The sequence below is a fragment of the Chondrus crispus genome, genomic scaffold (genome assembly GCF_000350225.1).
Source record: "Chondrus crispus Stackhouse genomic scaffold, scaffold_184, whole genome shotgun sequence".
In the NCBI taxonomy this organism is placed as follows: domain Eukaryota; phylum Rhodophyta; class Florideophyceae; order Gigartinales; family Gigartinaceae; genus Chondrus; species Chondrus crispus.
Genome location: NW_005179052.1, coordinates 185,066 through 200,320, shown reverse-complemented (window position 1 = coordinate 200,320; position 15,255 = coordinate 185,066). Strand labels below are relative to the sequence as shown.

Below are 15,255 nucleotides of genomic sequence, written 5' to 3'. Positions count from 1 at the left end.
GCCGCCGTGTAAATCGGCCTAAAACGTATCGTCCCACCAGAAAACTGTCGCCGTTAAAACCGCCCGGCACGATACGTTTTGGGCCATATACCGTAGACAGTACCAAAATCGCACATACGTCGAATCAGGCCTGGACGATACGTTTTTTGTCATTACGTATCGATCCTGACATGTGCCAAAAACGTATCGTCCCGCGGGAACTGACGCCAGAACTAAACATAGTATATACGTCCTCTTCCCCCTGACGCGCCAAGAAACAACTTCTCTCCACAAAGCCCTGACGGCCGCATATGCACAAGGAAGTGTTGCCCACTCCAATCAACGCATCGCAGTCGAGCCGCTCATATATCATGCCGGCCTCACTAAAGAAGCTCGCGAAAAGGCCCACAACGACTGGACAGCAAACGAAGAGCTCTACGACATCATAACAACCAAGGACCTCGTACCTTCAACTCTGTTCCGTATTATGGTTTGTACGTCCGCCTTTGGTACCGGAATAGATGTTCCAGATGTTCGAGCAACAGTTCATCTTGGCGCCGCAAGAAGCCTCATCGACTTTGCACAGGAGAGTGGGCGGTCTGGACGCGACGGACACCACGCATTCGTCTTCGTCCTAAACTCAACCCAGTACAATAAGAGCTTCGAAACCTCCCTTCTCAAAAAGGGCAACATTGACGAAAATGATCTCGCAGTAACGAACCGAAACGAGATGATGAATTGGGTCCTCAATACCACGGATTGCCGCAAAGACGCACTTTACACAGCCATGGATGGCCAAGTCTCTGGTGTCTGTCGCTTCGACAAGCACGCAGTCTGGTGCGATGTTTGCAGATCTATGTTCCCCTCCCAGCCAACTAATGCACCGCACACCCCTCAGAGTTCACAATTTCACACACCGGATACCTCTAGACCTTGGGATGCAAATTCGCAATCCCAGTCTCAGCAACATTCGCTTCCCACCACACCATCGCAATCGCAGTTGCCACCTCCACATCAAGATCAAAATCAAAACCATCTCGAGCCTCAACGGCAAAACCAAATCGGAGCCACCACATCCACGCAGCACAACTTCGATGAAATGCTTCTCTTGCTTGAGCAATCCGCTCCAACCAACCCCCCTCCAGCCCCTCCAGTTCGAAGAATCCTTAGCTTCTCCCCACAACAATCAAGTGAACGCTTGCTGCCTTCAGCATCACCTTCAATGCAGCAAGCACCATTTCCAGTCCGTCCACGGTCACTTCCGACGGCGTCACCATCTTTGAAGCAAGTCCTTTCGGGCAAACGGCCCGCATCACTTCCACCATCGGGAAGAAATTCATTCAAGAGCTTACGAACTTCTCCCAGTATGGCGCGCCAAACCCAACCTAATGTTCCCACAAACCCTTTGCCTTCCCCGTCACCTCCCCTATCGTTGCCATTTAGTCACTTCCAGGCAATTGACACCGAATCCACGGTTCATTTAGTAACTCAATTCCTCTTCCTAACCAAGACGACGTGTCTCTTATGCCACGCTTCTCCCCGCCGTTCCGGTACGGAACATCCTCAGAATGACTGTCCATTCATGGAAAGAAGCTGCTATGCCTATTTCTCTACGACCCATTTCGTCCCGTCTTGCCCCGTCCCAAGAAAAGTCCCTCTCAAGTGCTATGATTGCCGCCTCTCGCACTGCCTTGGCCAACCACTTCACCCCACATTCGGCCAATACGGTCGTTGCGATCTACGTCCTATGATATCACTCGCCTGGAACCTTTGGCGAATGAAGTCTTTCCAGCAACAGATCGCTGAAAACCTGTTCCCTTCCGAAATCCTTTGCCGCTTCAACTCCGTTCTCCGTGACCGCCCGGCCCGGGTCACTGAGAAGGACTTAGCCGTCATCTTCTCGGATGCATCCATAGAGTCCGCTGATGAGAATAACGACGATATGCCTCTGACAATATGGCTCCCACTGGCTTGGGCCATACATCAAGGTCTTCTCCAACTGGACTGCCAGTAGTTTTCGATATCCACATACTGCAGTATTAGGACCACATTTTCAATAATCTCTCAACGATAGAAAGCTTCAATCTTCTCGAAAACGGAACCATTCACATGTCACAGCGATCCTCACATTTCCATGTGCCCGTGCGATCACTACTCGCCCTTTTTGTTGAATCATTCATTTATACATCTTCTACGTCGCGCCATATCCAACTGCTATGCTCACCAATTGTGCCGTTTTGCTGTTTCTCCACTACACAAACAACCCCACAAAATTTACACTTGTGCTTTCGTAACGGCCATCTACTACAGAAGTAGCTGAAACAGAAAAGAAACATGCAAACGCACCGTTCAGGCCCCTTGCAGGACGCGTCTTGCGAGTAGCCCTCTCCAAAGTATCATTCTCCCACCCTTCTAAAAGGCATCGTTCTCGCGCCCCTCCAGAACGCATCATGGGCCCACCCCTCTCGAACGTATCATTCTCGCACCCCTTCAGAACGCATCGTGGGCGCACCCGTCCCGAACGTATCATTCTTCCACCCTTCCAAAATGCATTGTTCTCGCGCCCCTCTAGACCGCATCATGGGCGCACCCCTCCCGATCGCATCAATCTCGCACCCCCTTAGAACGCGTCGTGGGCGCACCCCTCTCGAACGTATCATTCTGGCATCCCTCTAAAACGAATGATGAGCGCACCCCTATGGAACACATCACGAGCGCACCCCTCTCCAACGTAGCATTCTGGCACCCCTTCCAACGCATCATTCTCGCACCCCCTCAGCTCGCATCCTAGACGCACCTCTCCAGAACGCATCGTGCGCGCATCCCTCCCCAACGCGTCTCTGACACACCCGTCCAAAATGCGTCGTTGAGGCAACGATCATCGAAACCTGCATACGGCGCTTTTCAATTTCGCGCAGTAAATAACTTAGAAAGCTTTGATGTTCAGGACATAAATTACGCCGCCTTATTGTGTAACTCGTACATGCGCACTGCGACGCCGTCAGTGCAGTATAAGGCCCTGCCACTAAATCTGCCTGCTGTAATTGCGCCCCCAGCACGATACGTTTTGGGCATCTGACAATCTTGCCAGACGAGGGACACGGTACGTGATAAAATATGAAGTTAATAATATTGCTCATGCGCCTCTAATCGCACACGGCAAAAACTAAATTTTGCGCACTGACATTTTATTGGCTGTGCGCCGCCGTCGGCAAAATTTTAGTCAGAAATTCCCAACAGCAATGTTGCCAATACAGCGCGTATGGGGGTGCCGCCGTGTAAATCGGCCTAAAACGTATCGTCCCACCAGAAAACTGTCGCCGTTAAAACCGCCCGGCACGATACGTTTTGGGCCATATACCGTAGACAGTACCAAAATCGCACATACGTCGAATCAGGCCTGGACGATACGTTTTTTGTCATTACGTATCGATCCTGACATGTGCCAAAAACGTATCGTCCCGCGGGAACTGACGCCAGAACTAAACATAGGGATAGTCGTAAGAGGGCGGGCGCGTTGGTGGAGGGGCAACAGGAGTACGGAAGGGGAGCGGTGTGGTTCCAGAGAGCGCGCGGATCCCCCTAATTCCCTAAACGGACAGGGATAGTCGTAAGAGGGCGGGCGCGTTGGAGGAGGGGCAACAGGAGTACGGAAGGGGAGCGGTGTGGTTCCAGAGAACGTGCGGATGAGATTGTCTCATACAGTATGTGGTCATTCAGGGCGGGGGAAGGAGTGGAACGGACACAGCGACGAACGGGATCAATGACGCGACATGACAGCGAGGATGACGTCCATCCGGCCAACGGCTGCCGTCCGATGCATGTTGGCAATTTTCGACGTCCATCCGGTATGATAAAATAATCAAATTTGGCCCTGTGCGCATTGAAAATTTTCCAGATTTTTTTCTAGCCAATGCGCACTCCGTCAGACCGAAGTAAATTTGCGCTTAATTTCAGCCCACCTGAACGCCCGTCTGTTCGGACATGGGTATAGGTTGCGAAAATTCAAACACGAGCTATACAGCATATCGACGAGTTGAAGAGTAACGGAGTTCTGGATTGCTCCCTTGCTAACCTTGCGGAACAAGTGGACGACTGGATCATGCACCCAACGTTCAGCGCGATTATGCGCAAAAACGATTTGTGCACTGAAGACCTACCTCGTATTGTTCGGAAGTTATGCGCAGAGCTCGATTCTGGCAACATGCCGATGACCATCGTACACGGCGACTTTGAGTATTACAATTGGGCTCACCGAGAGGCCGTTTCTACCGATGAGGGGATGTTTGTCTTCGACTGGGAATGTGCGTGTATATCTCATCCTTTTTGCGACTTGCAGGCGCCGAAGAGATTCTCCGAGAAAGGTGTCCATCAGTACTTGCAAGCGTGGGCGAATTATACCCATCCGAGCAAAGCTCGGCACCTTCTCAAGATAGCAGCTACACTTGCTCCTGCTCTGCGCATCAGTACTACAATGAGGACGGTGCCAGCAGCTCCTCCGAATCATTTTGCGTATGAAATGATTCTGTGGACGAGTGTTCGTGCGTTACTTACTAGTAAAGTGTAGGGCTAATTGTTGGGTCTCTTATGTCGAAACGCAAACACGGATTACTGTACTTGTTCCCTTCTCGCAATTCCACTTGCTGCAAGAGGTTCTCAGACATCTTGTAGAAACTAGATAGAACCTTTCAACGACTTGATGCAGTGAACGTCTTCTTCAGTGACCTCCCTCACTCGTCTGCGGCCCCGCAGTCGATATTTCTACTTGCTTCATGCTTATACTATCATTGTTCTAGCGCATGCTCTCAATGAGCTGTTAGCCAAAGAGGACGAGGGTCTGCTTGGAACATTTTCAGCTCTACGTGCAGATCTCGCACAGGGGCACGGAGGCAGCGTTTTTTGGCAACATTTGCGTTGGAAATGTACTTGTACCAAACTATCTGTTTCGCTTTCAGCTTTGCGCTTTCCTCAGTTATCTGTACGTTGCTTCTTTACGCGCCAGCCGCCGCCTCTTTCCTCGGCGTTCGAGTGGGCCGCCCTCTCATCCTGCGCCTCTCGCTACTAACCCTGCGCACCCTGCTCTCGGCTGTTCACCTTCCGGTTGATGCGGGCGTCGTCTCCTGCGTTTGGACCTTTCTCTTTGGTTCAGTCCAGGCGAGCGGCGCCGTTGCCGCCGCCACCGGCTACCTCGAGTTCGGCGGCATCCTGGGCGCCATCGTCTGTTGTTTCTTCGGCGCCCCGGCTGACGCCTCTTTCGTCAAGCTCTACGGCGCATATGCCATCGTCGTCGGCCTGCTCCTCGCCTTGTTGGAGGCTGCTGACATCACATTGGAGGTCATGCGTCTCAGCCGCGCTGCCACCGATCGCATGTTTGTCGCCGAGGCGAAAGGCGAGGGAACTCTCATTCGCAAGTCTGTCTTTGCTGTCGTCGCTTTGTGTGCCCTTATGTCTTTGGGAATTGTATACATTTCAAGCACCATGTACTCGCACAATGCCCCACTAGTCATGGGCGCCGTACTATTAGCCACGTACCTCGTCTGTCTAGTCACGGAGAACGGCCATATTCTAGAAACCGCCGTGCTAGCCTTAGTCGCTCAGCTCACGCTTGCTATTAGTTTAGTCGAGGAGTTTGATGCTCCGACCGAATTCATGGACCCGCTGCTTGCGAGGAAAGACAGCAACTCCCCGAGCGAAACGATTTACGTGTTTGGTGAGACCATCTCTGTGAGATATCCAGAGATGCGTACAATTGTCCTCATGTACACCTCCGCTATGCTACAGTACTTGTAACTTTGGCCTATGCTCCTAGTTTTTTCCGCCTGCTCCAAATTTGGGCCGACAGGCTGGCGAGTGAGGAAAACGCTTGCGCACAGGGGGAGGGAGTTCAGCGTTGCAGGGGGAGGAAAAAAACTGTCGAAATGGCCAGGCGTGCGACAGAAATGCATTAGGTTTCCAACGCAAATGAAGGCGGTTCGCGCAGAACAGTGACAATTGCAGGACGACTCGGTAGTTTTGAAGGTGAGCTAAAATATGCTGTAATGTAACATATTTTTGGTGCAATTGTTTTGGGTGTAATTAATATTTTTATATATGACAACAGTAACACGTGTACACAACAGTAACACGTGTACACAACAGTAACACGTGCACAGTAGTGCATTCGTCATCGCCGCGATTTGTGACGCCATTGAGAATTGGTTTATCTCGAGACATTGTTTCGCTGTCGCTCCCCTCTTCCTTCGTGCCCCTCCTTCGTGCCAAGTAGCGGCCTGCCAAGTCTCTGTCATCCGACAACGTCCTTCCCTCTCCCTTTACGGAACGTCGGCGTCGTCACTCGATCCAATGAAGAACACCGTCTCTGCAAGGGGCATCGGTTACCATGTGAGAGATAAGCACTATGTAAAAGGGAAAGTGTCCTGGCCGGCACAGGTGGAACAAGCCGCCTCCAGTGACAAACCGAACACGATAGGCTGTCCGATCACCGTCAGCAGCGAGACGGATAAGTAGAAGTGAGAGTAGAGACGACGAAAAAAAGAGATTCTGTGAGTTTCTTGTTTCAACAGTGGTGCTGTGCCACTGTGCCAGCAGCTGCAACTCTGCTGGAACACGTGTTACACGTTTCCGCAGGAATCTATCCTCGCTGTACCCTCACTGCATCCTCGCTGTTACTGTAATGCATAAGGGGTGCAAGTAACATTCCGTCCATTCTCTTGTTCCGGCTACGTAAACTTTACTCTCTCTCCCACATCTCCGCCCCCCCGCACCCCACGCCGCCTCGCCATCCCCACCAGCACCTGCACCTGCACCTGCACCCTCTCCGCGAGCGCCCTCGTCCGCCGCACCAGCCGCTCGTTCTCGCTCTCCACCCCTCGCATCCACGTTGTCTTCCGCGCCTCCCGCAACTTTCTCCTCTCGCGGCTCCGCCTCGCGCTCGCCCGGTTCTGCGCCGCGCTCGCCCTCCGCACTGCCACGCGCGCCGCTTTCCCCGCCGTCGCCGCCTTATTCACCCACGCCACTGCCCCTTCGCCTTTGCCAGCCTGACCCGCCGCCGCCGGCCCAGCCCGTGCCCCACTATCAGAGCCCTCCCCGCCGCCCTCGCCCACCGCTGCCTCGCACCCGACAATTGAAAGGACATCGCCGTCTCTCAGCAGTCAGGTGCGCTTTTGCCTTTTTGCTCACGACCTGCTCCACTACGGTATGACCGCTCACGGATGCCACAGACATCGTCGCGCCGAGCACGGATGGGCCTTCGGGCACGTTTGTTGGCCGTCGTCGAGCTCGACTTCAACAACGACTGGCTGATGGACCTGTGCCCGGTGTGCCCCAACTCGTACCTAGTGACGCCACGCGGCCCGCTTGACGTGCCCGGCACAGAAGATGTGCTGCTCATGAATAAGGGGAGGCCGGACGTGTCAGAACAGTATGGGTTGCCACGTGACACGGACAGCACGGGCGTGCGTGCGAAAGATGTGAACACCGAGACGTCAATGCAGGCGTGGTGGCGACGACGTTTAATTCGCTGGATTTTGGCCTCATCAATGTCGCGGGCGGGAAGTTTCGCAAGGTTGAGAGCTGGCGGAGGTGCCCCCAAGGTGGAGGCCACGCGAAGGGACAACGTGCGCACGGCGGGCCATGCGTCGACGGGCAGGTGGAGATGATGTTGAGCCAAGGTTGTCGCAAGGGGGTTTCGGGGGACCTCTGGCTGATGAGGAACGAGATAGAGTTGGGCGATAAGTCGCATTACCTGTTCGTAAAAGGGGGCAAAGAGCCGAGGGGATTGTGCACGTCGATCAACGCGCTAGTATCGGTGGGTGTAGGCCAGAACGAATGATGAGACAGGTGGGAGGAGTGGGGGGATTAGTGCTTCCAGACTGCGCGCGAGAGGTGCCGTTTTTCACGGTTTTGTACATTTACGGTATGTGCACCAATGCATGAAGGAAGCACAGGCAGGGAGCTACGAGCAGAACGATACAGTAAAGTTTACGTGGGCAAGTCGAGGATTGGCTGTCGAGGGGTGGCTATCGTCCGCTTCTCACTCGCCCTTGTCATAAAGTCCTGCACACATTTCATCAAGTTGCGTCGCGGGGGCAACCCCCCGAGATTGTCATTGGACAGGAGGCTTCCTGAAACTCTTTTGCGCAGAACACATTTTTATGACACATTTCTCAAAATCTAGAAATGTGCCACCGTCTCGCTCCTGAAACGTGTGTCCACAAATTTGCTCCCCTGACTGACGAGCAGGAGTTGCGCTCCTACTCAATGAGGACGAAGGGCTCTCCGGACGAAACGCAAAGCCGGCCGGGACATGCGTGAGCAGGCATGCCTCCCTCTCACGGTCTGAGTTTACGCCTGATTTACCGAGTGCATACAAAGATATGTGCCGACGTCACTTGGCACTGCCGACCAAATAGTGCCATTTTTGGGGCCTCGCACGGGGCGGCATTAGGTAGGGTCGACTCCGCGATTTCGGGTTGTTTTTTCATTTTTGCTTTTTGCTTGTTTATTCATGCAGAAACTGAGAAACTTCATGATTCTTCATGAAGAAACGACTTCAGACAATGGTAGCCACGACTTACACGTTACATCGCCATGATGGAGATGGGCTACAGGGACCCTAGGAAGGCATGGGGGATCTCGATTTCGATGGTTGATCGCGATTATCGGTGGGTCGCCTGAAGAAGGCCGAAGTGGTGATTTTTTCATTTTGCAGCATTATCTGGCAGTTTTTGCGCGCAATTGCGCGCAAAAACATGATTTAATGAAATCGCGGGCGGGGTCGACTGTACTAGCAATCTTCCAAAAGCTGCTCACGCCCCCCCCCAGCATGTCACACCCTGTAGGCCTGCTCCAGAGTCCACGATGGCTCCACGAGGCTTGTCGCCTCCACTGCCCCTGCAGCCGTGCCATACCCCCCGCCTCCGAATGTTCCTGCCCGCGCGTCTCTTCCCTCACTCATCGCCTCTTCCGATTGTCCTTCCGTTCCCCCCTCCTCTGCAAAACTTCGCTCCTGTTCCTTTGGTCCTGCCTTCCCTGACCGCTGCTCTCTCCCCCGCCGACTGCCCGCGCTGCCCACCGTCGTCCCCCCACTCTGTTAGACAGAGACTCTTCTGCGTCTCTGTCGCCCCGTACATCCTCCGCAAACGCCCATACTCCTTCTCCGCCATGCTTCCCCCAACTTCACCCGCCTCGTGGCAGCCCTGACTCACCACAAACGAGCCCTACTGCGACATACTACCCATGACAGTGAGTCGACCAATGTAGTCCTCGGTCGCGAGTCCCACGTGCTCGGCGCGCCTTCAGGCCTTTATTCGTCTCTCCCATCTGCCTCTGCCCATTCCGTTCCATCCAGCCCTTCCTCGCCTCCTCTAACGCTTGCTGTACAGCCTGCTCTAACACTGCATCCACCAGCAAGATCTTCGGCTCCCACACTAAACTATGAGCAATCGCCACACGGTGTCGCACCCGACCGGACAGCTTCGTCCCGGGTTTTCGCTCGCTACTCAATTGTGGGGGTATGCTAGGGCAACAAGAGGAATGAAAATGTCCACTTTTATAGAGTCCCGCTTGGCCTGTCCGACCACACTGCTCGTGTGTGGATTTCATTCGCAAATTGTTGTTTTCCAGTGGTGCTACAGACCTCAACATTAACGCCCTCCCCGTAAGGTCTCTCTGCCCGGAAGACTCCATCTACAAACTCGCACAAACTCGCACAAACTCGCTTTTAGACGGGATAAATATGCTATTTGCTTGGATGGGTATGAGACCGATAATAGGGTCCGCGTCCTCGGCTGCGCACATGTTTTGCACACAGGATGCATCAACCCTTGGCTGAGATGAAGGCTCACGTGCGTGCCGCTTCAGACCACATGCTGTTGATGTGGGCCATTTTTTAGCCGAGTCTTTGCCTTGCCTGTTTTACCTTTTGGTCAGTGCGCGGCGCCTGTGGAGAAACCTGGTCTCACGCCGATGTAATGCGTCGCTTCACTCACTTCGCTGCCACACTCGCGGTCCATGCCGGACATTTTCCTGCAACTGCACAGATCCTAAGGAAAGACACCAGATATTTACTGTAAATGCGCAACGACCTTCCGGGAGTACTGCACTTTTAGTGCATGCAACACGGGTGTGTACGTACTACTCACTGTAACGGGAACGTCCCAAGACACTTCCAACTTCGTCACTTACGACGCAGCCATTTCAATGGTGTGATAAGCAAAAGTGCGGCGACGAGCCTGTTTCCTACCGCCTCGGATGTTACGCAGTCACAACTTTCATGATGACCAACATGCCACTCCTCATGCCAACGGCTACAGTGCCGCGCTCCACGTCCATGTCGAAGGTGGAAACTGGACTTCCAAAGTCTGCCAGAGTGATTTCGGTACCATCTCCCTGTTCGACAAATGCTCTGCCCTCATCACTACCGATGCGGAATGCGTCCAAGTGCCGTACCCGGCCTTCAAATTCATGAGCATTCGTTTCGCAGCTTTGGTCCATGTCAAAGACACCCGGCCACGCTTTCCACTGCAAATCAGAGACACCCGGACGCGCTTTCCATTGCAACACCATTCCATCAAACGACACGGACAGCACCTTCTGGCTGTCAGCACTCATTGACACACTCCTCACCCGACCCGTGTGCCCGGTCATCGTGTCGCCGATTTGACGTCCCGTGTCAGCGTCCCATACTCGCACCGTCTTGTCATTTGACCCCGACGCAACCCGTTTCCCGTCCCCGCTCATCGACACACTCGTCACCCAATCCGTGTGCCCGGTCATCGTGTCGCCGATTTGACGTCCCGTCTCAGCGTCCCATACTCGCACCGTCGAGTCCTCTGACCCCGACGCAACCCGTTGCCCGTCCCCGCTCATCGACACACTCGTCACCCAACGCGTGTGCCCGGTCATCGTGTCGCCGATTTGACGTCCCGTCTCAGCGTCCCATACTCGCACCGTCTTGTCTTTTGACCCCGACGCAACCCGTTTCCCGTCCCCGCTCATCGACACACTCCTCACCCAATGCGTGTGCCCGGTCATCGTGTCGCCGATTTGACGTCCCGTCTCAGCGTCCCATACTCGCACCGTCTTGTCACCTGACCCCGACGCAACCCGTTTCCCGTCCCCGCTCATCGACACACTCGTCACCCAATGCGTGTGCCCGGTCATCGTGTCGCCGATTTGACGTCCCGTCTCAGCGTCCCATACTCGCACCGTCTCGTCACGTGACCCCGACGCAACCCGTTTCCCGTCCCCGCTCATCGACACACTCGTCACGGATTTCGTGTGCCCGGTCATCGTGTCGCCGATTTGACGTCCCGTCTCAGCGTCCCATACTCGCACAGTCTTGTCACCTGACCCCGACGCAATCCGTTTCCCGTCACCGCTCATTACGACATCGCGTATCTTATCGGAATGGCCTTTGAAGGATTGAACAAGCTCGTGTTCTCTGGTGCACCAAGAAATCAAATCTCCATTGCTGAATCCGATAACAGCACGGGTGCTGTCCGCAGAGAGACAAGCGGCTGTTACGAAGGGTACGCCAGGCGTCACGCCATCGGCACTGTCACTACCTGTCACGCGTGATGTGCCGTCAACAGACACGTCAGCGTCAGCGCCGCCATCGGCACGGTCATTCTCAGGGGCCCGGCGAAAGCAAGAGCAGGCAGCCATTCTTTCGCTAAGCATCTTTCCCACAGTCCTAATCCAGGCGCCTCGTTGTGTCGGATGCCGACTTTCTGCTGCTGCTCGACTCGTCCTAGCCGTTGGCCTTTGGCCTTCTGCCGCTGCTTGACTCGTCCGAGCCATTTTTGTCTCGCTTCCCGTTCGGCTCAGAGCCCCTTCGTCCTCTGATCTGAAAGGGCCGCAAACCGTTTTATTAAATGCCCCGTGTTGGGTACTCTTGAATACTTCCACATCTTCGCTCCCCTCACCGGAATCATACGCCAGTCCAACGACCGCGCCGTCCGAATCGAACATCATCTTCTTAACATATGAATCGCGCGTGTTAAAGGACTCCAGCAACCTCCCCCCAGCTGCAGTTAGACATGAACGTATTGGGAGTAACCACGGTCTGGGCGCAAACTTCTCGATGTCCAACAAGAAGCTCTCCACGCTCTTCACGCCCCGTTTGTGCATTGTCCTGCTGTAAAGCTGAAAGCAGATACCGGCAACGCTCTCATCGCAAGACGATACACTCAGCCGCGCAGCTTGCATCACCAGAACTATTGCAGACAACTGCTCACTTGCAATCGCTTCTGGTTTCTCACTAGCAAGCTTCCTCAACTCCTCCACCGCTTCTACCAGCTGCCACACAGCTTTTCTTAGCAACACCTTCATTATCCACCTGCTACTAAGAAGCAAGCAGCCCAGCTCTTTCATCAGCTCAGCCCCGACAAGTAGTCGACAAATATTCTCGAAAAAATATCCCTCCTCCGCCTCGCTAGCCTCCTTGGGGACCTGATCTTCAACTACTGCTTCGAGCACATCCCTCTCTTTCCGATAGCTGTCAATCAGCTCTCGACACCAGTGCTTGGTCCAGCCGGGGCCGTCCACTTGGCCTGCTTCGAAGACTGCGAAATCATGCGTAAGATCATGAAGACTTACCCCTTGGCTTTCCGTGTTCGCCAGAACTCGAATGTCAACCAATCCTACACTGCTCATCTGCGTCGCATACTTTCTTGCGATGCTAGCATCGCCCGTTCCCCATAGATCCCTCAACACTCCCAGAGGGATCACATCCTGTTTCTTCATAACACACAACGCGCGGTGCATTTTCGCGAAAGACGGAGATTCCTCGCTGTCATGCGAGTCTAGATGCTGTAAAGACGAGCGCAGCATTACGTAGAGCGATTTGTACCCGCCCCTTGCCTCCTGTGCGCCAATCGTACCGCTTCCTGGGCTCTCTTTGATCGTTTTCAGGTACAACGTCCACAGCTTTGGTGCGTCCCCGGCAAGATCGCCTCTTGATTGTTTAACACTAGCTCCTGCTACATTCAGAGCCAGTGGCAGTCCCGCGCACATGTCAAGAATCTCGCGAAACGCCTCTCTCGATATCGGATTTTCTACTTCACCACGCGATGCTCCACTCGTATGAATCAGAATGTCGTACGCATCAGGCCCTTCTCTCGGCTCAAACTTAACTTGCTCGCCAAGATGTGATAGGGTCCGATCTCTTGTGGAGTACAAAACCTTGCTGGCTGGCTGACCATTGCGCACTGCGGTGCTGGCAAGGCTCGAGAGTTTTAGCAGGATCTTCTCATCATTGTTGTTGCGCGACCAGATATCATCGAAAATGAACAGGCACTGATGACCTGAAAACCAACTTTTAACCCCTGTTAGCACCCCATCCAGGTCGGCCAGATTGGACAGCTTGTCCCCTTGTTCACGTCCCCCAGAGATGCGGACAACGTCGCAGAGTCGTTGCTTCAGCTCTGCTTCTCTTGCGTCTTTCCCTAGGGTTGAAAAATATACTCCCCCTGGAAAGCGCTTGACAACCTCTTCATCATGTGCAATTGCTCGGAGGGCACATGTTTTTCCGACGCCGGCTTGTCCAACTGCCGTTGCGCCTACATGCGAAGTTATTCTGGTGCTCAGAACAGCCGCTTTTAGCTTTCTCTCTACAGTGTCAGGATCAGTACAGCCGCGACATGTAGACTTTAAATCAATGAGCACTGTAGAAGGGTTGAATTCAACCGCGAAGCTGGGCTTGAACACGTCGCCTACCGGTGCATGTGAGCGTATCTCACGAACTACGCGCGATCCTTGTCTGCGCGTCTCTCTCACACCGTGCAATTCCTTCCTTACGTTATCAATGGAAGCATAGAGCTTTTCGGCTTCCTGTTGGCGCTGCAATAAGACATCTCGAACTCCGGTGGCTGACGCCAAGGCATGTAATTTACCTTTCGGATTCTCTGTTTCATCCTTGAGTTCCTTGACCAACCCCGAAACAGAGCGCGACACGACTTGAACCTGTGCTTGCAACTCATTCTTGTGTAGGGGTTCTAGGTCGTGAATGGGGACGTTGGCGACATTCTCCGTCAATTTCTGGAGCTCGAGGTACTGTTTGAGGACTTTTGTGGCCAAGCTTCCGTTATTCTTGTAGGCATCGTGGGTGTCTATGGCTTTTTGCACAAGGCTGACGACCTGCTCTACCGCGCCGACCAGTTCTAGGATACTCAACGGGTCCATGATTCCCCGAAGACGGCAAAGCTCTACGACGGAATGGAAGCGCAGGGTACCTGACAGGAGGCGGTAGAAAGTAGATTGTGCGAGTGAAAGCTTTCGGAGTGGTTGTTGTATGCGAGGGGGATGGATACAGGAGGAAAGGATGTGTTTGCGATGCCAATGGGAAGGAGTCTGCGGCAGCACCCCTGGGTGCCTTAAGTAAAGCTTCACGCATAACGGTTTTTGGTCGTGGTGGGCTTGGAGGCTGTGTGTGTGGGTGGGCAACGATGACTCTGCATCCAACTGGACACATTTCCGAGTCTCAGGGCCATTGGATACAGTAGGATGGAAGCATAAAAGGCTATCGTTGTCGTTTTCTCGAAGACTGTGTGGGTGGGCGGGCGGGCAGCGATGACTTTGCATCCAACGCGACAAGCTTCGAAGTCTCCATGCCACACACCAATTTTTTGGGCTGTGATTTTGATTTTTTGAGATCCTGCCCTGTTGATTGGCAAGTACATCCAGTGTCAAAAATCTCAGTGGGCCGTGGATATACTGTAGTACAAGTTCGGGTCCCCAAATATTGAACAGATGAACTGGCACGTTTGGGAAACAATTATAAAAATACTCATTTATGGCTATCTTATAGGTGCAATAGAAAGGTTGGAATCGATGGAATCCGTTTACAGATTCCCTCTCATCTCAATCAAAACAATTGCGACAGGGTCCGTCCATCCCCGCGTATACTAAAATCCGTGTCTGTCTGTCTGTGTGTTTGTGTATGTGTGTTCGTGCGCTCCCGCACGGGTTCTCATTGGCGCACGGGGGCGCTGCGGCGACAAGTGGCGGCCACGTGCGGGGCGGCCTGGCCGCAGGCCAGGCTGCCGCGTTGCCATTGGTGCGCTCTGTAGAAGCCGCCGTGCTGATTGGTGCGCCTAATATTTTCAATTTTTCCGATGTGCCTTTTCGCGGGAAAACAAATTTTGCACGTGTCCCCGTGGCGGTGGCAAGTGGTGGGGGGCTGCGGGGCGGCCTGGCCGCAGGCCAAGCGGCCACCAAGGACACGTGGCGGCTACGGGATGGGCAGAAATTACGTGGGTCATTTAAAAATTCCGC

At 53.7% G+C, this 15,255-nt stretch overlaps 3 protein-coding genes; 2 read left to right on the top strand and 1 right to left on the bottom strand.

The window, feature by feature from the left end:
* The first annotated feature begins 9,791 nt into the window (after positions 1 to 9,791).
* Positions 9,792 to 9,872, top strand: CHC_T00003297001 (hypothetical protein). The gene has a single exon (XM_005714359.1). It carries the CDS (start codon positions 9,792 to 9,794, stop codon positions 9,870 to 9,872), a length of 81 nt encoding a protein of 26 aa, XP_005714416.1.
* A 151-nt stretch (positions 9,873 to 10,023) lies between these two features.
* Positions 10,024 to 11,426, top strand: CHC_T00003296001 (hypothetical protein). XM_005714358.1 is given in 4 exon segments: positions 10,024 to 10,379; positions 10,380 to 10,801; positions 11,319 to 11,331; positions 11,332 to 11,426. The coding sequence occupies 2 exon segments, from the start codon at positions 10,380 to 10,382 to the stop codon at positions 11,329 to 11,331; spliced, it is 435 nt and encodes a 144-aa protein (XP_005714415.1). The 5' UTR covers positions 10,024 to 10,379; the 3' UTR covers positions 11,332 to 11,426.
* Positions 11,427 to 11,522: 96 nt separating this feature from the next.
* On the bottom strand, positions 11,523 to 14,562 carry CHC_T00009020001 (NB-ARC protein). Its single transcript, XM_005714357.1, has 3 exons — positions 12,833 to 14,562; positions 11,727 to 12,628; positions 11,523 to 11,542 (listed from the first exon to the last, which is right to left on the bottom strand). Exons 1-3 carry the CDS (start codon positions 14,560 to 14,562, stop codon positions 11,523 to 11,525), a joined length of 2,652 nt encoding a protein of 883 aa, XP_005714414.1.
* Positions 14,563 to 15,255: the final 693 nt, after the last annotated feature.